A 21982-nucleotide genomic window follows, 5' to 3' on the forward strand; every position below is an offset into this window, starting at 1 on the left:
ATTTCTGAGGGACGGCAAACCATCTCTGCCATAGTGGCTTCAAACTTTTGGACAGAGAGAGTCCTCACATAATATTCTCTCTCTCTCTCTCTCTCTCTCTCTCTCTCTCTCTCTCTCCCTGTCTCTTTCTCTCTCGTGTGTGTGCACATACTCTCTCTCTCTGTGACTGTGGAGGCCCAAGGACAACTTGAGGTGTTGTTCCTCAGAAGTTCTCCATATTTCTTGTTGTTTAAGGAAGGCCTCTCACTGACCTGGAACTCGCTGAGTAAGTTAAGATGGCTAGCCAGTGACCCCCAGGTACCCACCCACCTGTCTCTGCCTTCCCAGTGCCGGCATTACAAGGGAACCCAGTGTACCGAGTATTTTTATATAGGTTCTAAAGATTGAACTCAAATTTTTATGCCTGAAAAGCAAACACTTTTACCCACTGATATATATATATATATATATATATACATATACATATAAATATGTGTGTGTACATAAATACATACCTAGGTCCTGATATCATTTTTTAAATTTTATTATTATTATTATTGTGTCTTTATGTGCATGATGTTTTGCCTGTAAGTGTGTCTGTGTACCACGTGCATGCCTGGTGCCCCACGGATGCCAGAAGAAGGCAACAAATCCCCTTGGAATTGTAGTTACAGATGGTTGTGAGCCACTATGTGGTGTTGGGAATAGAATCCAGGTCATCTGGAAGCTCCGTCCAGCCCTTCTCCTCCCCCCCACTCTTTTTCCATTTTCTTTCTTTCATTTGGTTACAGCCCACAGTCTTACTATGTAGCTCTGGCTGGTATGTAACTCAGTATGTAAGCCAGGCTGGCCTCAAGATCTCAGAGATCCACCTACCTCTGCCTCTGAGTGTTGGGATTAAAGACATGGATGACCACTACTGGCAAGTGATATCACTTCCCAATGTCAAATGTACAATGGGGTCCTGAATGTAGACGGAACATTCATCTGTGTTTATGACTTACTAAATGGGTGGGAGCTGGGTTCAGTTCCATCATCTATGAAATATTTATTGATTTGAAGAGCAAGAAAGATTACTTTGATGTTGTTACTTTGTGACATACATGTTGAACAGTTATTTTAATAGACAGTGTCTGAAGTCTGTTCTTTTTTACAGAGTAAGCCAGATCTTCATTTTCTTCACAGGAAACTTCTTTTGGGTTTCCTTCGGCCAGTGCTCTAAGCACTGTCTGCTGAGTTGGCCACCACTGGTCCCCTGAGGCATCCTCCTGCTCTTCGTATATGTGCCTTGTCACGGGGAATGAGACGCAGGAGAGATGACTGCTTGGGCTGGCCGATTTTTGTCCTTCTGTATGCTGACCAAACCCTGAGGAGGAGAAACGTTTCCATTTGGGGTAGAATGAAGTCATGAGGCACCTATCAAAGGCTCCCACGTAGCCATTAATGACCGGAGACGACAATGCAAGACTGGCTCTGACAGGTCCTTAACCCGCAACCACTTCTCTGTACATCTCAGTGGCAATATCTGATCTGTCCCACTGCTGAGGCTGGTGGTCAGATGGTCACTCCACACCACCGCCATGGGATGAGGGCACAGGGACTGGGTAAGAATTACAAAAGCAATGAACTTTATTTTCTCCCTAGATGGTCTCCCTGGATTGTAAGCACATGTAAAGGAGCATTGTAAGTGTGACCTGCTATTTTATCCCAATGTTCCATCTACTTTTGATTACTGTCTTGAGGACAGTCTATTGTCTTTGTGCATCAAGTGGAAAATATGCCTTTTATGATTATTGTATGTATGTGCATGTGAAAAAAACCTGTTGCAAATGTTGAAAACATCATCCTTGATTTATGAAATACTGATGTACAACAGGAAGAAATGTGATGAGCTCTCCTTGGGTGGTAGCACTAACAGTAGCATCAGTATGGTTGCTATCCAGAAGATTCATTTTCCTGTAAATTTCAGCATGTCTTTCATGTAATGGTTCATTACTGCTATTCTGTGTAAAAAGAAATTTCAAAATAAAACTTGTTTGTTGTATGGGTTATAAAGTCTGGTCTCATTCCTGTTTCAACTTCTCTTGGCATGAGAATAAACAATGGCTTGTATATCACTCACTGGGGTGAATATTGCTATTTTTTTCTGTACACAGTGCAAGGTGACGTGCAAGATTTATTTGATTATTATGCACATGTATGCATGTGTGCCTGTGTGTGTTTAGTGTGTTCAAGTGCATCACATGTGTGCACTTGCCTGTAGAGGCCAAAAGGGTGTTATAAGAATCATTTGTGAACCACTCATTGTGGGTACTGGGAATTGAACCTGAGCCCTTGGCAAGAGAAGTAAGTGCTTTCACCTTTTCTTTTCTTTTCTTTTCTTTTCTTTTCTTCTCTTCTCTTCTCTCTCTCTCTCTCTCTCTCTTTCTTTTTATTAAATGAAGGAAGTTTTTTATCCCTGCTTACAGTTCATCATGACAGGAAGTCACGGAGGTGGGGCTTGAGGTGGCCAATCCTACTGTGTCACAGTCACAGTCTAGAGGAATGGGCTGGTGCTCAACCTGCTTTCTCCTTTTCATTCAGCCCAGGACCCCAGCCACAGAGTGGGGTCTCCACATTTAGGATGGGTCTTCCTACCTCAGCAAATCCAATCTAGAAATTCCCTCACCAAGAAGTTCAGAGATTTGTCTTCTGGGTGGTTTTAGATCTAGCCATGTTAACAGGAACTTCCTGTCTTACTAATTCTGCAGACTTCCTGTGGTAGTGTGAGTCTTAAAGAGTCACATGTCTGAGCACTTGGTTTCCAGATAATGATACAATTTGGGAAGGTTATGGAAGCTGTGGGAAGGAGCTTTTTGGAGGAAGTACATCATGATGGACAAGTTTTGAGGTTTATAGTCTGGTTCCACTTCCTGTCCTGACCCTTCCTTCCTGTGTAGGGATGAAAGGTGATCTCTCCACTTTCTGACTACCTTCTGGCCTCACACCTCTGCTACCATGCCTTTCCTGCTGAGACAAAGAACAGTATCCCCACTGGAACTGTAAGCTAATGTCAGCCCTTCCCGCTCTATGTGGCTTTCTGTTAGAGTGTTCTCCACAGCAACAATAAAGAAACTCATGCCGTCCATAACCTTCATTATCAAACAGTTGGAAAACTGCATTTCAGTTAGTGCTTTTATTGGGGGAAATTTATCCTGAAAATGTTTTGAAGTCACTGTCCCTAAGGCTGATTTTCTTCAGCAACAAGTTTTCTGCAGTGGCCAAGTTCTTGCCGGTGTCATCTCTTCCTTCATGCTTTCTCATAGGTCCTAGTGCAGACAACGTTGTTCATGGTGCACTCCTAGAAGCAGAGAGATGTGTTAGTGATGACTGTTGACAGGTCAGACCCAACCTTTCCTCTTTCCGCAGACCAAGCCCTCAATTCAGGCTACAAAGGAGGTTAAGTAGCTTGATTGACATGCATTCAAAACAGTGTTGTAAAAATGTAAACTTGGGGAACACTCACCACTACCATTTTCCCCTCCACGATTTTTCTTTTGATTGTTGTCTCCTTGCCGAGCCATTTTTGGACCTGGATCATTGACCCACCTTCTAATGTTACGATGCTCTATAAATGCATAGGAAGTGATTAGGAGTCGTTCACTACTTTCCACCTATCACAGCAGTAGATATCTACAGTTTAACTTCATGTCTGAAATTCTGTTCTGCATAATGCACACCTTGGTTCCTGTTAGGATTTAATAAGTCAATGTAGAAGTCTCAACTTTAGACAACTAAATTCATGTTCTCATATACTAGAATTTCCAAGCTATTTGACCTTTTGATCTTAATAATTGTTCTAGTCTATATGATCTTTCATACAATAACAAACAAGTCGGGGGAAGAGGAGGAGTGAGTGCAGATTGCAGCACAAAGCGGTACACATCTGTAACCCTAACACTCAAGGGCCAAGAGCAGGAGAATTCTAAGTTGCAGTCAGCTTAGGCTATATCTCAAACCACAGCATCAGAAAGACTAATAGGAACATTTTACTCCATTAAGCTGTCTGAATAACTAGCAAAGGATTGACTTTTCGCGTGCACAGATTCAAACCAGCCCAACCAGACTTAGCAATAAGTCAGCCTGTTGAATGAACCCTACCAACCACCTGTTTCCACAGCGGTTGAGCACAGGAAGACTTAACTCCAACTCACCTTCACTTGCCGACTGTCTGCAGTGGTTTCATCAAACTGTTCCCCCAGTTTGAAGGAGATCTCCGTGTTCTGGAAAGAGCTTTCTGTTTGGATGTTAATCTTTTCCCCATTGAGACTAATATTAACAGTTGGCTTTACTAAACCTGCCACATTCCGGGCTGCAAAATCCACTCCTGAGAGACAAAGAAAGATAGACAAAGAAACATTCACACATTCAGGAAGATGTACGACCGCCATCGTGAACACCCACTCTTAAAGAACGCATCCTCCCTCACTGAAAGCTTGACTGGTGTACAGCCTTATTTCTTTTGAAATTGAGTCTCATTACATAGCACTGGCTGGCCTTCACCTCAAGATCCTCCTGTTCTTGCTTTGAGTCCTGGACTTGTAGGTGTGTGCCACCATTTCCAACAACAGTGTCTTATTTGATGTTGTCACTAGTCTCTAGATTAAGCCAGGTCCTTCCGTGGTGCTGCTAGTCATTCTGCCATCTTGAAAAACACATTGGTGCTTAATATGAAATGCATGTTTGCTGGATGACTTTTAGGGGAGCAAATGCTTGTATTTTACCTTGTGGAAACTTACAAAGACAGTGTGGGAATGACATGGCGCAAATCCTGGCCCTGCTGCTCAGATTGGGGACTTTAAATTGTCAAATATGACTTTTGCAGTAGGCAGACAGAAACTGACTCATCTCTCTGAACACATATTGAAATCTACTGCCTGTTCAGACTATTGACGTGTGCCTCCATGTAGAACAGATATGTGTTCAGACTACTGACGTGTGCCTCAGTGTAGGAGAACAGATATGTGTTCAGACTATTGATGTGTGCCTCGGTGTAGGAGAACAGATATGTGTTCAGACTATTGACGTGTGCCTCGGTGTAGGAGAACAGATGTGTGTTCAGACTATTGACGTGTGCCTCGGTGTAGGAGAACAGATGTGTGTTCAGACTATTGGCATGTGCCTCGGTGTAGGAGAACAGATGTGTGTTCAGACTATTGACGTGTGCCTCGGTATAGGAGAACAGATGTGTGGGCTGTGAGAAGGTGGCCAAAGCCTGGGCTTCCACCTCAACATTCCACAGCTTTCTCCATAGTAAGCTGAGGGTGCCTCAAGCCCTCCTCATGCTTGCATTGGAAGAGAACTTGAGAGGTCTTAGAAGGGCCACAGAACAGAGTAAAGACCTTGTTACAGACTTAACCTGGCGCCAAGTCAATACAAGGGTTATTCTGGTATAAGCCCAAGTTCCCACCCATTACTCTCCCATATCTGTCTATTCTTATGTCTATATTTATGTATAAATAGATGCATGTTACATACAGAAATATGGATATACAAATATAGACAAAAATAGTTATATAATATTACATATAACCCATATTTAGTATGTTAGTATATTAGATTTATATTATACTATATTATATTATATTATATTATATTATATTTCCATACAGGACTTTCTATGTTATCAGACTGGCCTTGGACCTTCTGTCTTCCTGTTATAGCCTGTGACAGCTGGGATTGTAGTTACCCACTGCCATATCCATTTCCAAGTTTCTTATTTGCCTTCAAATTTTTATCCAAAACAAATATGTCTATAAACCCATGAAGAGGTAGGGAAATTTCTTTATTATTTCTGAGAAGTTAATACTGTCTGTGGAAGATGAACAGGTATTGTATTTTAAGCATGTTAACTTATTGAGGGGATAAAGCATTGTTGTTTTGGTGCTTAGAAAGAGTACATATGTTATTAATACTGCTAAATATCCATTGGTCATTGTAGGCAAAATGCAAAAAGTGAAGAAATCTTCTGTTTTCTATATGGCTTATTTATAAAAGAGGTTGCTATTAATTATGAAAAATGAATTAACTGTTGTTCTTCCAGAATTCATAGAAAGGTGTAGCTGTGACAGACACAACTCATTATAACTCGTGTTTGACTCCAGAGCTTGAAGTACAAACAAAGGTCAGGCAGGCCCCCACTCTGAGAGGCAGAATATGGGAGACAGTCAGCCAGTAAGGGAAAACTGTTCTAGTTCTCCTCTCCAGAAGAAAACCTTCAAAACCATGTATTGAATATCACTCACACATGCATGAACACTCGAGCAAAAACAGACTCTCGATGTTATTTGTTGCTACAATGCTTCTAAATTTATAACTAAAGTAAAGCCCAAACGAATTCAATCTATAGCCATATTACAATGATTCTTTCGCATCAGTTTGGGGTTAAATGAAAGCTGCTCAATGAAACGAGCCAGCTAGAGAGACACTCTGTCCGGAGATCTGCACGATGACTTCATACCGGGGCCTGCTGGGACATATATGGACTATAAACTGAGAGAGCTACGAGCACAGTTAGAATTTTTAAATGCTAATTATTTATTATAAGAAAAACAACTATTAATAATAAATGGAATTTTAAACATCTCATATGAGTATAACCTATAGTCACAAGAAAGAAAATCATAGAAAATATTTTTGTGAGGTACAAAGTAAGCCCCAACACCAAAATCTCTTGTCACAAATCCCTGAATTCCATGATGGTGTCTCTCACCCAGTTCTCTCATGTAATCCTCGAAGTTTTCGCTGGAGACCAGCTTCCAGGTTCCCAAGAAGGGCTCAATCATCGTGGGAAGCTTTCTGGGAGGATGAGGCACTCACAACTGGCAGCCAAGGCAGTGTGGGCACCTCTATGTCTCCAGCAGCTTATTTTAAAGAACATCTTCATCATGTGGCCTTCCTGAAGTGACCAATGGGATGCCAGGAGCTGAGATTCCAGGCACCAGCCTTTGACTCATTGTGTTTACCTTCAAATTAAAAGACAGAAACCTAACCAGCAGAACTTAATACAGGTCAACCCCTTTTAACTCTAGCAAAGAGATTTACACCCAGGAGTCACCCGATAGATCTTTCCTGCCGAATGGAGACAACTGTCAATGGAGACCAATCTCTCAACACTAATGCTGACTTACCCCGAGGGAACCTCCGGCAAATGTCTGACGAACACCGACTCCATGTTTTCCTGCCCTAAACAAGGACATCTCCGCTTGGTCTGCCTCAGCTGGTTTTTTTTTTTGTTTGTTTGTGCAAGTCATAGTGTCCAAGCCTCCCCTTCATTAGAAGAACATCCTCCCTTCCTTTGCTTGCAGGGTTGATGCATTGATATTGTTAATGTAACTTAACATGCCTACAGTTGCTTGGAGTGAAGTCTAAGGTGTCATTAACAGTATCGTTGTTGTCAATCAAGGATAGCTGAGGACCACAAAGAAGATGCCAATTATTGTTGAGCAGAGCTTTGTGATTTAAGCCTTAAAGTCTCCCTCTCTGCCTCTCTCTCTCCCTCTGTCTATCACTCTTTCTGAGACAGGGTCTTCCTATGTATCCCAGGCTGGCCTTAGCAATCCTCCTGCCTCAGTCTTCCAATGTCTGGGAATGATTACAGACATGCTTCATCATGGCTAGTTTGCAAACTCATTTTTATATTAAAAGATGCCATTTGAGATGGTGCAGGTAAATTTTGGGAAGTTTTTTTCGGGGGTTGGTAGGGTTATGTCTGACATCTACATTCTAAAAAGTAAAAAGGACACAGGTGAATTAAACCTCTATGTAATTCCTTCTTGTTTCGTGTTCTGCTCTCCAAGCAACTGAAGTAGGTCAGAGACCCAATTCACACATTGGATCAAGTGGATTGATGGTACTGCTCCGCCCTTCAACTGCGTCAGAGAACTGGAAATTTAGATGGCCAGAAACCAGAAAATGAGTACCGATATTTTTATCTGTGCTATGTCAAATAGCTTTTTGACTCTGAGAAATGTATATTTATCTTTGTATGTAAAGCCATCTCTTTTCATATAAAGCAAGCAAGATATTGCTGTTTGAGCACCAGGGAGCAATGATAATTTAGGTGGGAGACAGAACTGCTTTTGAAGAGGAGATATAAAGAAGTGGGGAATGTTATGTTGCTATGACTTGAAGAGTTACTGAGCTGTCTGGAGAGAGCAGAGGCTGGAACAAGAGCACTAGAAGGGGTCAGGAGAGATCATGCTGATGATAAGGGCCTTTACGGGAGACTGTGTTCTCAGCTTCAGCGTTTAGATACAGAGCGAGCTGCCAGGCCTGCCTCACTGCTTCCAACCATTCTCCCTGCACTGCAAGGGACCAGGGAGTGGTGGGCAACTGTCCTTGTTATTCTGAGGTTGACCCAGAAGTGAATATTGTGGTCCCTTTTAGAACTCAGTTGGCCCATAGAACAAAAGGGAAAGTCAAATTCTACCGCCTGTAGGGTTCCCCACTCATGGAAGGAAGGGGGTGGTAGAATGGTCTCGAGTCTTGCTCTGCACACTTTGATTGCTTCTGTGATATTACACTGCTGTACCACATCGTGATACAAACTCAAAAACAGAGCAACGACCAATCTGTTACACGAGTGTCGTTGTCAGTTATCAGTCTCGTGCCTGATATTTGTCACTTGGTGATTAAGCCTTTTACTATTGACAAATCTTTGTGTCAATAACTTCATTAAATGGAATGGTTCATGTGGATCCAGCCAATTACTTGCATGCTGAGTAGGTGATTTCATGCACACTCCACCCACTGTCAGCGACCCAACTCCAGCATGTGACAGTCTGGTTCAGAGCTATTCGGTACCTATTATAGCATACATTTAGATCTTAGAATGAAATGTATTACAGTATGCAGCTTATAGCACTGCATTTCTGCTGGGTATCTGCATGCTGCTGTAAAAGTGAATCAAGAGAGACACTACTTTCTATATTCCTAAAACAGTGCCTGCTGTAAACGACATTGTACACAAATGAGTGACAAAAGAGATAAACAGCTCTCTCTTTTTTTAACTAGCACTTCCGATTAGTGTCAGCAGGAACTAAAGAACGTGGGAACATGGTGTTTCCCTGGAACTATGATAATCCTTTTGCTCTGGTCCTCCCTGCATAGAGTGGTACTTAGTTTGCATTGTTAGGGCCACAATACCACACAGACAAACTTAAGGAGTGGTTTATTTGGACTTTCAATCACAGAACTTTTAGTCCACGGGGGGGGGGGGGTGGGGGGGTGGGGGGGGGTGGGGGGGGGAGGTAGGGGAGTGGATCAGCCTGGTAACCTCACAATGGTAGGCGTCCAGAGCAGTGGCTCATCACATATCAGTTGACCAGGAAGCAAATAATACATGACAAGAACTTGGAAGTTAGGTGAACGGTTCACAGAGCCATACCCAGTTGCCTGCTTCTGCCAGTCAGAAAGTGCTTTCTGAAATTACACAGCCTCTCAAAAAGCTGCGAAGCAAACATTCAAAACATGAGCCTCTGGAGGACATTTAAAAGTCAAATCAAAACTTTTAGCCCTGATTTCCAAAAGCTCATGGCTGTCTCATAATGCAAAATGCATTCAATAACTTCAGTAGATTCTGAAGCTTCAGCATGATTCAGGATTCAGAAATCTAAAATTTCTGCTAAGACTGAAAATGATTTTGCAGTGGCTTATAGCTAAAAAATCATCTTCAGTCTTTGAGTAGACTTTTTCCATTTCTTTGCAAGTCCTGGGATTTTTATTGTGGTTGATGTTGGAAATTGGATATTCAAATCTAGTGTTGTACTAACTATGGTAATCAAGTTGCAGTAAGATCTTAGAAAATGCTGACTCTTCAGTTGTGTCTAATAGATGTCCAATCAGCGACTTAACACTGACACTTGGCATCTCCGCCTTTGTGTTTATTTACCTTCTTTACTTTGGGTTAGATTCCTATTCAACTCTACACATAGATGTATTAAAATTTTAATGTGTGTCTGTCAAGATTTGCAGTGATATTCAGCTGTGAATTTTCATGATGTCCATCTCCAGATCTCCTGGTGTAGTGTGTAGAAGTGTCCAGTTATTGTTCTATTCTGTGGAATAATCCTTCTGTACATTATGTGAATATATGTTACTAGGATTGGATTTATAAAAAAGCTGACTGGCCAATAGCTGAACAGGATAAAGTCAGGCAGGAAAGTCAAACTGAGAATGATGGGCTAAAGAAAGGCAGAGTCAGAAGAGTCGCCAGGAGATGAACATGCCATGCTAATAAAGGTACAACCTTGGTTGCAGAGCATATAAGAGGAATATTGCTTAACTTAAAATGTAAGAGCAAGTTGATTGGGGGAGGGGGAGGGAAATGGGAGGCAGTGGCAGGGAAGAGACAGAAATCTTTAATAAATAAATAAATAAATAAAAATAAAATTAAAAAAAAGAAGGAAAGGAATGGGATGTGCAGTCGTTTAGATTGTCTGAAACCTTGGTAAAGGAAGCAGAGCGATAATGTACCTGTTTAAAGTCAAATGCACTGAAATAAAAGGATGTATTTAGAACTACAAAAAAAAAATGTAAAAGCAAGTTAGTAATATGCCTGAGCTATTGGTCAAACATTTACAATTAATGTAAGTCTCTGTGTGGTAATTTGGAAGCAGCTCCTAGGACAGGAAAACTTTGTCTACAGTTATAGCTTAAACTACCTTTGGGTTCTAAGAACGGTATTTCCTCTCAGATAGATCTCCATAAAACAAGATCACTCCTAGTTAGGATCAATTGGACAATGATGAAAGGCAAGGCTTCTCCCTAAACAGAGGCAATCATAGGGTCATTAGACTGTCCTCTCAACCGATGAGAACCTCACTGAAGCCACCTTGCAGAACCAGGACTGAGACAATTATCAGTGAGCACCTTGACTAAGAGTGTTGCTTACGTATAATGCTTGCCCTCCCTCGGCTTCTTCTTTGTTTACAGCTGAGGCTCAGATCCATATACCTGAGGAGGGTTGAGATGCTCAGTGTCCCCTGCCTTTATTCATGTAGCCATAATGATCAAATTCATTAGCCGCCTTCCCATAATTAGTTTTCCGTCTGATTTCTGGCTTGCATGGCCAGTACCACTGTCGAGACTTGGCCAGAATCAAACCTTTGCTTTATGGCTCTGATAACAAAGTACTCTCCTCCTTTCTTCCCCAGGATTTGTTGGCATTTTTCTTGATTTGTTTCATTTCTATTATTTTTGCTAGAGCCCAACCTGAGAAGTAAGATCAACAGTTGCCCCAGATCTTATCTGAGCTCTAGGTTTTTAAATCCTTTACTGTGTCTCCCCAATTCCATTCTTCCTTAAGATTTCTTCTGAATGTCTTAGTCTTTAGGACTGGTTCCTGAAGGGGGAGAACAGAAAGTTGCAATGGAGAAGAGCTGGCCATGTAAACATCCTGCATTTAATGGAACTTTTAATACCTTGGATTTCTCCAGTCTAAGAAGACAGGGCTACAACAGTGAAGTGTGTTTGTGTCTCTGTGTGTGTGACTGCTGGCCTCTGTGTATGACCTCTGTGATCATCAGCTGCAAGCATCAATCCAAACACACTTCCAGGGGCTGAGAAATGTCTAAGTGGGTAACGGCGATTGTTGCCAAACATGATGACCTGAGTTCAATCCCTGGGGCCCACATGATAAAAATGAGAACTGATTCTTGCAAGTTGTTCTCTGACCTACACGCACACTGTGGTATATGTGCTTCAGTAAGAATGTTCACACACAAACACACACACACACACACACACACACACAGAGAAAGAGAGAGAGAGAATATGGTTTTTAAAAAAGAAAAATAAGTTCACAGTATTTGCAAAACAAAATACTATGTTTCATCTCAGCTCCTTCAGGATGTGTGCTCCAGAGATTTGGGCCCATTGGACTCCCAAGGCCTGAAGAGTAGTACCTGCCTTGTTTCTCTGACCTCTCTCCATCAAGGTGTTAGTTGTGGAGCAGATACCCAGAAGACGAATGGCTGTAGACTGTAAAGAAGGCATCTAACTAGTGATATCAACATCAGAATGCACAATGTTATTAACACACATTGATTATACATTAATTGTTCTGCTGTTGTGTTAAGAGCTGAAACCTATCAATATTAACCTTAGTTTATCATGTGCTTTCCATTGTGCCTTCTCAAACATTGCAAGGATTGAATTTATCCCCTGGAACTCTGTCTCATTAGGTTCTGGTACCACACGTGGCCTCCAGACTTACTTCCTGCCAGGATAACTGCTGAACTTCAGAATCCTTCACCCCTTCCCCCTTTGTCTTAGTGCTCTGAGCCTCAGCTTCCAGGTCTCCATGGAAACAAAGGCCCCTCCCATCAGGTCATTCTGGTGATCAGTGCTCTGAGCCTCAGCTTCCATGTCTCCAGGGAAACAACGGCTCCTCCCATCAGATCATTCTGGTGATCAGAGCAAGGGGCTGGACACCAGCATTTGCTCTTAACAAATACTGGCAAACTGGTGATTATTATACTTAATGAATAAATACTGATTTGTGTAGAGTGTTTAATAAAAACTCAGAGACAGATATTGGGGTTCAACCTGAAGGTCAAAAAAGCAAAACAGGCAGCCCCTGGCTTTTCCTCTACCTCAGTCTGAAATACCCATCCTGCTCCCAAGACTCCTCAGCCTGAGATTGTGTCTGAAATCTGTCTGCTTCCATCTTATATTCCTCTCTAGGGCTGGGATTAAAGGTGTGCATCACCACTGCCCATTTTCTATGGCAAACTAGTGTGGCTACTGGGATTAAAGGTGTGTGTCGTCACTACCTGGTCTGTAAGATTGACCAGTGGGGCTGTTTTACTCTCTGATCTTCAGGCAAGCTTTATTTATTAAATTATAAATGAAATCACTACAGGTTTGCCAATATTTATTAAGACTATTCTAAACAACCCTACACAGCTCTAGTGAACCCAAATTGTGGGCCTCACTATTTTTTTGATTAAAAATATTCTCTGACAAGGAACCTAATGTCTTCTGTGGTCCCTCTAACCCACGGTGTTAGACATACAATGGGTGGGAAGAAAATGAACAGCTTTGGAACTATGTTCTAAAGAAGACATCACAATGATAACAGTATAGATTTAATACTTCTCAATTTTTGTTAACATGTATTAAATTATACGTATTGGGTGAGGTCAGTGTGAGGTAGTATGATACTTGAAGATATTTGTATAGTGTGCTCTGGTTCAATACACACTTCCGCCTTACCCTAAATAATCTCCGTTCCACACCCCAGGATGACTTTCCTTTAACATCTGCAGATGAGACAGAAGGAAGATGCTACACTTGCTTTTTGTGTCTGCCTTGTTACTCAGCATATCCCTCACTATCCCTGAACTGTACGCTCAAATGGAGTTTTGTTTTGTTAGAATATAAACCTTGTGACTTAGAAGTTTTACTCTATATGTTCAAAACCTCAATGTAGAGGTGCTTCATGCATGCAACACACATAAATACTTGCACACATCTGCACACATACACTTCCTGAGAAACCCAACGGTTGTCTTTGTATGTACAAGAATGTTTTAAACCCGTTTTATATTTGTATGAGCACTAAGTTTCCCTGCTATTGCATGTGCATATGCATACATTTCAAACCTCACTGCTGTTATGCTTGTGTGTGCACAAATGTTTTAGATATAGTGACTCCATAGAGGTTTGCATTTGAGTAAAATGGTTGGTGATAATAAGCATAAATGTTTGAAGCCACTGAACATATTGCATATTTGTTTATGAACTAGCATGTCATACTTGCCTAGCATGAACATTATGGGATGCCTGGCATGGCTTCTGCACTGCTGCTAGGCACAGCGTGTTGCTATGACTGGATGTGCTTTGTTCCCTGAAGGCTATAGTACTGGAATCTGCATGCTCAGCACAGTGTGTTAAGATACTGGGAGCATCAAAGGGTAGGGCTTACTGAAAGGTTGTTAGGTCAGTGTGGGTGAGAATGTGTGTGGAAAGTCCTCTCATGGGATTAGTGGGTCCTGCTAGATCCCACAAGAACAAGTTGTTGTCCATGACAAGAATGGCTCCTCCCTGCTGTGTATGGGGAGATGCTCCTCTCCCTTATCACTTCCCATGATAACACCTACCGTTTGGTCAGAGCTGACTCTCAGGGCTGCACAAGCTTGACCTTTCAGCCTCCAGCTAAGGAAACTTTTTTTTTGTTGTTGTTGGTTTTTTGAGACAGTGTTTTTCTGTGTAACAGTCCTGGCTATCCTGGAACTCCCTTTGTAGACCATGCTGGCCTCAAACTCAGAGATTCTCCTGTCTCTGTCTCTGGAGTGCTGGTATTAACGGCATATGTCAACACCACCTGCCAATTTATTCTTTTTAAAGCAAACAGCCTCAAAGTTTTGTTAAAGTAATGAAAGACTGACTGAATCATCTGTTTTAGACTGGGAATTTTACACTAGCTGAGCATGCTGGTCCATACCTATAACTGCAGAACATCAGAGGCTGAGGCAGGAAACCCGCAGTTCAAGACCAGTCTGGGCTACGTAATAAGAACCTCTCTCTCTCTCTCTCTCTCTCTCTCTCTCTCTCTTTCTCCCCCTTATTACACACACACACACACACACACACACACACACACACACGGAGACCAAAGTGCTTTTCTACAGCACTGCCGAGTCACAATGCCCCAGGACAGGGCGGATATGAATGTGCATGCTTGAATCACACGGATGTGGATAATTGCGCTGTTTAAAATTACCCCTGGTCTTGGGCAGATAGCTTCTAACTTAGGTATGTTGAAGCAGGGCTTAATACTCAGTCTTGGTTCCTATATACTTTCTCTTATCTGGGACATTTCATGGACACTGACTTTTCTACCATGCAAAATTATGAAAGATCTTATTACCTTTATCAGAACCAAGATAATAATGCAGCTCTTCTATTTTCTTCACTGAATTATGTGTAGACACACAATAAAATTAGACACACAATAAAAATATCATTGCACCACTTTCTAAATCTAAAAAGGTTTTATTTAATCAACATAACCATATTCAATAACATTTAGCTTCTGGAAAAATTAGTTGCTTGCTAATTAGTGGGAAATAATCTTTTTAAAAACAATGCATCCAACCAAGTATTGTAGAGCTCGATGCAAATTTCAGTCCAGGGCCACTCCCCTTGGCTCATGCCCTTTCATAAGTTCTGGTAGAAGTGACGCCTTTCATGACGCATTCCTAGACACGGGCACAAATCCATGGTCAGAAACTGACAACAATGTGCAAATGTTTTTATTTCTCGGTTTTGGAAAGCAAATAATATTCAACAAAAATACATGTTTTAGAATTCTGTGTTTGTATTGCACATCCATCCCCGATTGGACTACATTAGGATGATGCAAAGACCAAGACGATGCAGGTCTTTCTCTCAGGGAGCTGGAAAATCCCCATGGTAAGTGGGTACTATCAGCAGAAGCACAGAACACACTCTGGTGAGGGTGTTGCATGAGGAAGCTTGTGACATCAGAGAGAAGCAGGGGAAACCATGCTGGGCGGAGAAGCCCAGAGGGGCAGAGCCCAGATTCCACCCTAAGCTCCAAATAAACAAATACTGCAAATGAACCTTTTGTCCTAATCAATCGGGTGGGTTTGCTAAAGCAGAGTGAGGGTCCTGAGGCCCAGATGCAGGGTACTCACCACCACCAGCTTGTCGTCCTCTCGCTTCCTCTTTATGGTGGTGGACTTCCCATCCCATTTCTGCACCTGCACCAGGGCCCCGTTCTCTAGGGTGATGAGGCTCTGCAGACACAGGGAAAGGAGACAGCAGTTTGCGTCTGAATGCCAAAAGTAAGATCGAGAACATGGAATCTTGGCTCAGAGGAATATCCTGAGGCCCTTACTCGAAATGACAAGAATATAGTCCAGCAAGAAAAGGAAAAAGAGAGAGAGAGGGAGGGAGGGAGGGAGGGAGGGAAGAAGGGAGGCGGGAAGGGAGAGAGGGACAAAGGAAGGAGGGAAAGAAGATGTCTTAAAAACAATAATGTAGAACTTACATATATATGTATATCAACGTACATATTTTGTAATGTAGAACTTACATATATATGTATATCAACGTACATATTTTGAACAGAAATGGAACACGTAGAACATAAAATTATAATTTGAAAAAAGAGACTATCTTGGGAAAGGAGCTAGATGGCAAAGCGTATGTGGAAGTGGTGGCGTTAGAGTGGCTTTGATTCTTTTATAAACTTCCTCTAAAGTTTTATTGCTCTAACTTACTTCGTAGACACACAAAATGTTAATCATTTTTAACATCAAGAAACTTAGTAACGTGTCATCCTCAGTCTAAGGGCAACGGTGTAGGTATGGGAGCTCAGAGGGGAAGCTTTCCGTCCGCCTATTGTCTTGAAATCACGGTTATAGGTCATAGCATCCAAAGCCAGGTCCTCACCCTGCACCAGCTCCACCGGTCCTCACCTTCACTTTCCTGTCATCTGCTGTGATTTCTTCAAATTCCTGGCCCAGTTTGAAGGAAATCTCGGTGTTTTTGAAAGTGCTCTCTGACCGGATGGTGATCACATCTCCGTTGACGCTGATGATCATGTTGGGCTTGGCCATGCCGGCCACTTTCCTGGTGGCAAAGCCCACGCCTGGAGTTAGGACAGAAAACATGTCAAGCTTACACATTTGTGTCCACGAAGAAACAGACGCCAGATTCCATGAGGCTCCTTTAAAACAAGCTATGCAGCTAAGCGTGCTGCTCCTAGTTCCCGAGGACACTCTCAGGAGTGATCCCTCAGATTTACTCTTAGCTTCTCCCCTTCTTGGCTTCAGGAGACTCATCATTGACTTCAGCATAATCTATAAAGAGATTTAATCTTCACACCTCGAAGTGTACGTATTTTCTATATATGCCGGCATATCTATAACATACTTGTAATAATGTGGCAATAATATATGTATATGTATCTATCTCTATTTGTGTTTATGATTAAGACCGCTTGACAATTTCATACTTTCTTCAATATAAAAAGCTGTAATTAAAATAACTCTTAAAGTCAGAGACCAGGCCTGATGTAGAGGGAGCGGGTTAAAGGTTCATCTATTTTGATGTACAGAACCCAATTTTCTCAGCATGTGTCGCTGAGACTAATTTTCTAGGCTTCCTTCCCACATCACTCCCTCATGAAATGAAGATCTCTGATTAATTTCTCTAAAAGGAAAAATGGTTCCTACATACCATGCCATTTTAGAGTGCCAATACCACTCCCAAAATGTGGAAGAAAAATTAAAGGGAAGCTCAGTAAATCTTTTGAACTCAAGAAATCAGAATTCCGCCATTCAGAACAGTTTGGGAACTAGCATTTTGCATCTCAGTCACTCAAACCTTGTTTATTTCAACGAGGGAAATACTTTCCTGCAGAGGGTGAGCGACTTACAGCCTTAGATGAATGCTAATAGCTTCCTCTCTCTGCCTGGGCTACACAGAACTCCTACCCCACAGCCTGGCTAACTTTTCCAACACAAATGCTTAAGCTAGAAGTGAGCGCAGGGTAGAATTAAGGCTGACCTGAGAGAGTAACGCCCCACAAGTGGTGCAGACAGAGCCTGCAACTTGGTTCTCTGTCTAAAAAGTAGCCACTGTGAGAAAGGGATGGATTTCCCCCTTGAATCCTCACTCTGCCACAGTCAGCCCATGCGGGGAAGGGATGCGGTGAGGATGGCGATTCCAGAGGGGCGGAGCCTGTGAAAAGCTGCCGCTTCACTTGTTTCTTTTTGATTTTATTTGAGGGCAGAAGGCAATACCTGCCCACTGTGCCGCAATTACAGCTGCCAATTCCATTCAAGAAATACCTTACTGCCTTTAATTATGAGTCTTTCTCAATTTAAAGTGTTGTTATTATTATAACTTAGATATGAATATCACAAGTACTAAATATTCGTTTCAAAAAGTCGATAGCTAAAAGTGGTCCAAACCTGGTGTTTCTGGGTCAGTACCTAGTAATTAGCATACTGACTGGTATCTAGCCGACATGCCAAATGCTGAAATCAGCCGTCATGCTGAAATTCCTGACATTCTTCTTATCTGCAAACAAGAGAACTGCATTGACAGATAACCTAAAGGTTCCACTGTGTAACTTAGGGAAAGGGTAAGCCTTTGAAAATCTAGGGGGTCCTGTCCTAATGAAGACACTCTGTGGTATGGGATCTGACTTCTGAAGGCCCAGAGAGAAGGGCTCAGGGCAGAAACTCATGGGAAAGTGCATCACCGGCTGCCGGCCACTGTACTGCTGCCTGTGGTGCTGGGTAAGCTTGAACACAGCAGCACATGAGCAGTGGGGACAGAACACAAATCATTCTGAACCTGTGCTGCTACGGGAAAGGTGCGCTCTGCATGTGTCTACTTGACAAGCTCCCCTTCCAATTAGTCACTAGCTCTCTGATATCCCGCATCATCCCAAACCAGTGAATGTGTAACCCCCAAGAAAAGTCTTTCTTAAAGTCAAGCTTTTGACTACCGTGACATTGAGACAGAAAAAAATTTCCTAAAATGTATTTTTCAACATGTTTTCTAAGAAGGGCAATATCATGGCCTCCTTTTAAAGCACAAATTACTCCATGCCACACAAAAAATGTATTTTCCTTTCAAAGCTATTGCAAAATTTTTGTGTAAAAGGAAATGTTAAAAATGGACCAAGAGCCAAGTGAATCAGAGAGACACAAGGGTGGCAATGAAGGCAACACCTTGTCATTCTACGGATCACTAAGAATTCCCTCCCTGCTGGTTCATCAGCAGGACACCCTAGGCTCAAGCCTCCTTCAGGAGGCTTCCACGACAAGCTCTTTCTTGTACCTTCTGAAGCCTCCAAGCAGAAACCAGCATTTCCCTCAGCAACTGTTGCCAGCTCAGAGCCAGCTCCCAGCCCTCTCCCCTCCTCAGGGAACCCCCAGACCCCACCGTACTTACCCACTTCTTTCATGTAATCGTCGAAGTTTTCGCTGGAGACCAGCTTCCAGGTTCCCACAAAGGCGTCACACATTCTGTGGACTTTAGAGATCTCTCTTCCAGGTGAGACAGAGGCCGCAGGAGGGGAAGGTGCTGTGATCCTCTTGAATCCAAATAACTCCCTTTTAAAGATGTCCCGACCATGTGACCGCAGCAGTGACCAATGGGGGTGACCCCAGATCATTTCCTTCGTTACTAGCCCCTGTATTTTTTCCTCTGAGTCATGTTTTTAATAGAAATTTCTCAACTTTGCTTCTCCCTGGCAATGATCACTGGACTTGGAGTACAATTATTTTTAACCAGGAACAGCGTATTTTAAACGTTCCTGTTTTGGCTGTTAAATGCTCAGTGCACTGAACTTCCCCCTATTATTCCATATGTAACTTACCTCATTGAGGAGGAGACAATTACCTTGGGACACACTTTGACCCTCTTGTGTTGAGTTTGAATTTTACTGATACCACAGTAATGTGCTTAGAGTTCTGAATTTGAGGACAAAAAGCCTGCCTGAGAGATTCTTAATCTTAATGGCTCTTTTGTTGAGACAGTGTTGTTTCAGGGATTATAGCAAAATAAATAGTGAAATAATGTTGAAATAGTCGCGGTATGTTAAGTGACATATTACTAAAGCTGCTTTTTACTTTTGTATTGAGCCCGATAGAAAATTGCAGTTGCTCATGTGGCTTATGTTCCCTTTGTTTTGGGAGGGCGGTGTGAAGAGCAGCACAGTGACAGCCCGTCCAGCTATTTATACACATGTGACTCAGACGCTGTGATGACCACAGGGAATTACAGCGAGCCTCACCAGGCCTCGGCCTGCTCTCAAGGGCCTTTCATTCCCCCGTTGGGGAAGATGGTGTGCAAAGGGACAGTTAAGAAAGCCTCTGCTAAGAGCAAGCAGCACACGGTGGGCTGACACCTTGGCTGCTCTGAGAGGTGACACTAGACAGAGCCATCTGGAGGGGAGGCGCAACCGGCTCACTCAGACATAGCCATGCAGAGCCATGCAGATGGTCTGTAAGTCAGGACAAGTGTGGATGGGTGTGCCTCGTAAGAAAAGACCAACTTTAAGACAACGACCTTTGTCCAGATTCACCCACTGTGAGATACAATCAGGTATCCAAAAAATACACCAAGGGAGTCTTCACTGACCGTGTGCCTAAGAGTCCATTGTTCTATTGTTAACACAAAACAAAAATTCAAAATAAAATTTCATTGGACCCGCAGCCTGTGTTCTTATGTTATCATGTTTAGCACCTGATCCTTAGCAGAAGATGATACAAATGAGATCTGCTAAAGACAATCATATGTTCCTTTAATTATTTCTAATAAGGAGAGTAGTCTACAGGAATGTGTCTTTTTAACTTAAATAACAGTGACTTGTGCAAGAAGTTTGGAGGCAATACTTGTAGGAAGCGACAGAGCAGCCCAGCTCTTACCTAAAGGGATGCTGGTGTCAGAAGCATTCCAAACACACGGGGGCTCCTGTGGAAGACCACATTCTTACCATACAGTACATCCTTATTATACATGTACTAATTTATGTCTCAGGAAAGGCAAAGAGCTTTCCAGATAGTGAGGTGCTCAGTGGAATGAGGGGTTTTGTCTTACAGCTGCAGCACAAATGGAAGCGCAGGCCGTCTGCTCAATGCTTAGATCCCTCAGAAATTACTTCATCTCTGTCCTTAAAGGGCTTCTATTGCTCACATGATAAGAAAGAGCATCTCCTCATCGTGACCAGCTGGTGGATTGTATAAATAAATAAATAAGAGAGTATAAAATAAGGGAATCTTGTTTAAAAGCTCAGTGTTGAGATGGTATGACGGAACATGCCTATAACCCCAGCACCTACGAAGCTGAGGCTGGAGGATTGTGGGCGTAAGGCCACCCTGGGCTACAGAGTGAAACTCCATCTGGAAAAGAAATTAGTATTACACGATTTGGGGTACAATGTTGTTTGAGCCTTGTCACCTTAAGCATTTGTGGTGAGTGCCTACATTTAATCAGAGCTGTAGCAGTCATCTCTTCATTAAACAGGCAGGCTTTCCAACAGGGTTTTACTTTGGAAGTCCACGCTGGCAAAGAGCCTTCAAGATACTTTTAGTTTTGCAAGTTTGATATGTCCAAGGCACCAGCTATGTGGGAATAAGGAATAAAACATGACCACATGGGCCAGAGCAATAGCTCAGCGATTAAGAGCACCTAACGCTCTTGCAAAGGACTCTAGTTCGGGTCCCAGGACCCATGGAGCAGTTGACTAGTGTCTGCAACTCCAGTTCTAGGGGATCTGATGCTCACTCCTAACCTGCCTGACCTCCTGGGTTTCTGCATGTACATGGTGCACAGATACTCAGATACATATACATAAAATAAAACACATAAATTAATCAATATTTTAAATAGCTTCTGATTATTTACAATAACCCCAGTTCCTACTTAGCTTACAGGCAAAGGGAAAATGCAAAGTCAAAACATTTTATTTTAATAGCTGCCTTTAAATGAGCATTTTTAAAACAAAAGGCACCTATGCTTCCCTGAAATTTTTATACTTTTATCATCAACATAAAATCTGTAGATGTCTCCACCCTATCCTGTCTTTTCTCATCCCTGATATTTCCCCATCCATGACTTAACATTTCTAGCATTTTGCTCATTTGTTGAGTATTAATTAATAAAGTAATTCACAAAATGAGGGTGATATGCCACATAGCCGTGCTTTTGTGTAAGTTTTAAGGCAAGAAACCACGAGCTGCAAGAATGTCTCTTTGCAGTGTAGAAACGTGAGCACAGCAGCCTTGGAAGAGTGACTGATGAAGGCCACGGTGATCTCATGCCAAACTACGGACAGGGCAAGAGTTCTGGCTGACGAAGGTCAGAGCAAGGGAGACAGCAACGAGACAGTGGCAATGCAGCAGGGAAACCTAGAAATCTAGATGTTCACCAGGAGCCTCAACGCAGACAAGTTAATGGGAGACGGTTGGCG

General features: G+C 42.4%; 2 protein-coding genes across 2 annotated transcripts; both read right to left on the reverse strand.

The window, feature by feature from the left end:
• Nucleotides 1-3268: 3268 nt before the first annotated feature.
• Nucleotides 3269-6803, reverse strand: LOC121458318 (fatty acid-binding protein 9-like). Its single transcript, XM_041667516.1, has 4 exons — nt 6731-6803; nt 4173-4345; nt 3485-3586; nt 3269-3319 (listed from the first exon to the last, which is right to left on the reverse strand). Exons 1-4 carry the CDS (start codon nt 6801-6803, stop codon nt 3269-3271), a joined length of 399 nt encoding a protein of 132 aa, XP_041523450.1.
• Nucleotides 6804-15002: 8199 nt separating this feature from the next.
• LOC121458353 (fatty acid-binding protein, adipocyte) lies at nt 15003-19118 on the reverse strand. The gene is made up of 4 exons (XM_041667580.1): nt 18961-19118; nt 16470-16642; nt 15684-15785; nt 15003-15224 (listed from the first exon to the last, which is right to left on the reverse strand). The coding sequence occupies exons 1-4, from the start codon at nt 19031-19033 to the stop codon at nt 15174-15176; spliced, it is 399 nt and encodes a 132-aa protein (XP_041523514.1). The 5' UTR covers nt 19034-19118; the 3' UTR covers nt 15003-15173.
• Between the last annotated feature and the right edge of the window lie 2864 nt (nt 19119-21982).

Source organism: Microtus oregoni, unplaced genomic scaffold (assembly GCF_018167655.1).
Source record: "Microtus oregoni isolate MIOR12 unplaced genomic scaffold, Mior012 000017F_ref0000208, whole genome shotgun sequence".
Taxonomy (NCBI): Eukaryota; Metazoa; Chordata; class Mammalia; order Rodentia; family Cricetidae; genus Microtus; species Microtus oregoni.

What these genes read in the sequence shown, in the direction of transcription:
- LOC121458318 (XM_041667516.1), bottom strand. Translation starts at nt 6,803, where the DNA reads ATGATTGAGCCCTTCTTGGGAACCTGGAAGCTGGTCTCCAGCGAAAAC. An exon ending in GGATTACATGAGAGAACTGG is followed by an intron (nt 4,346 to 6,730) that starts GTGAGAGACACC and finishes TTTGTCTCTCAG; the next exon opens with GAGTGGATTTTGCAGCCCGG. An exon ending in CAGACAGTCGGCAAGTGAAG is followed by an intron (nt 3,587 to 4,172) that starts GTGAGTTGGAGT and finishes ATGCATTTATAG; the next exon opens with AGCATCGTAACATTAGAAGG.
- LOC121458353 (XM_041667580.1), bottom strand. Translation starts at nt 19,033, where the DNA reads ATGTGTGACGCCTTTGTGGGAACCTGGAAGCTGGTCTCCAGCGAAAAC. An exon ending in CGATTACATGAAAGAAGTGG is followed by an intron (nt 16,643 to 18,960) that starts GTAAGTACGGTG and finishes TCCTAACTCCAG; the next exon opens with GCGTGGGCTTTGCCACCAGG. An exon ending in CAGATGACAGGAAAGTGAAG is followed by an intron (nt 15,786 to 16,469) that starts GTGAGGACCGGT and finishes CTGTGTCTGCAG; the next exon opens with AGCCTCATCACCCTAGAGAA.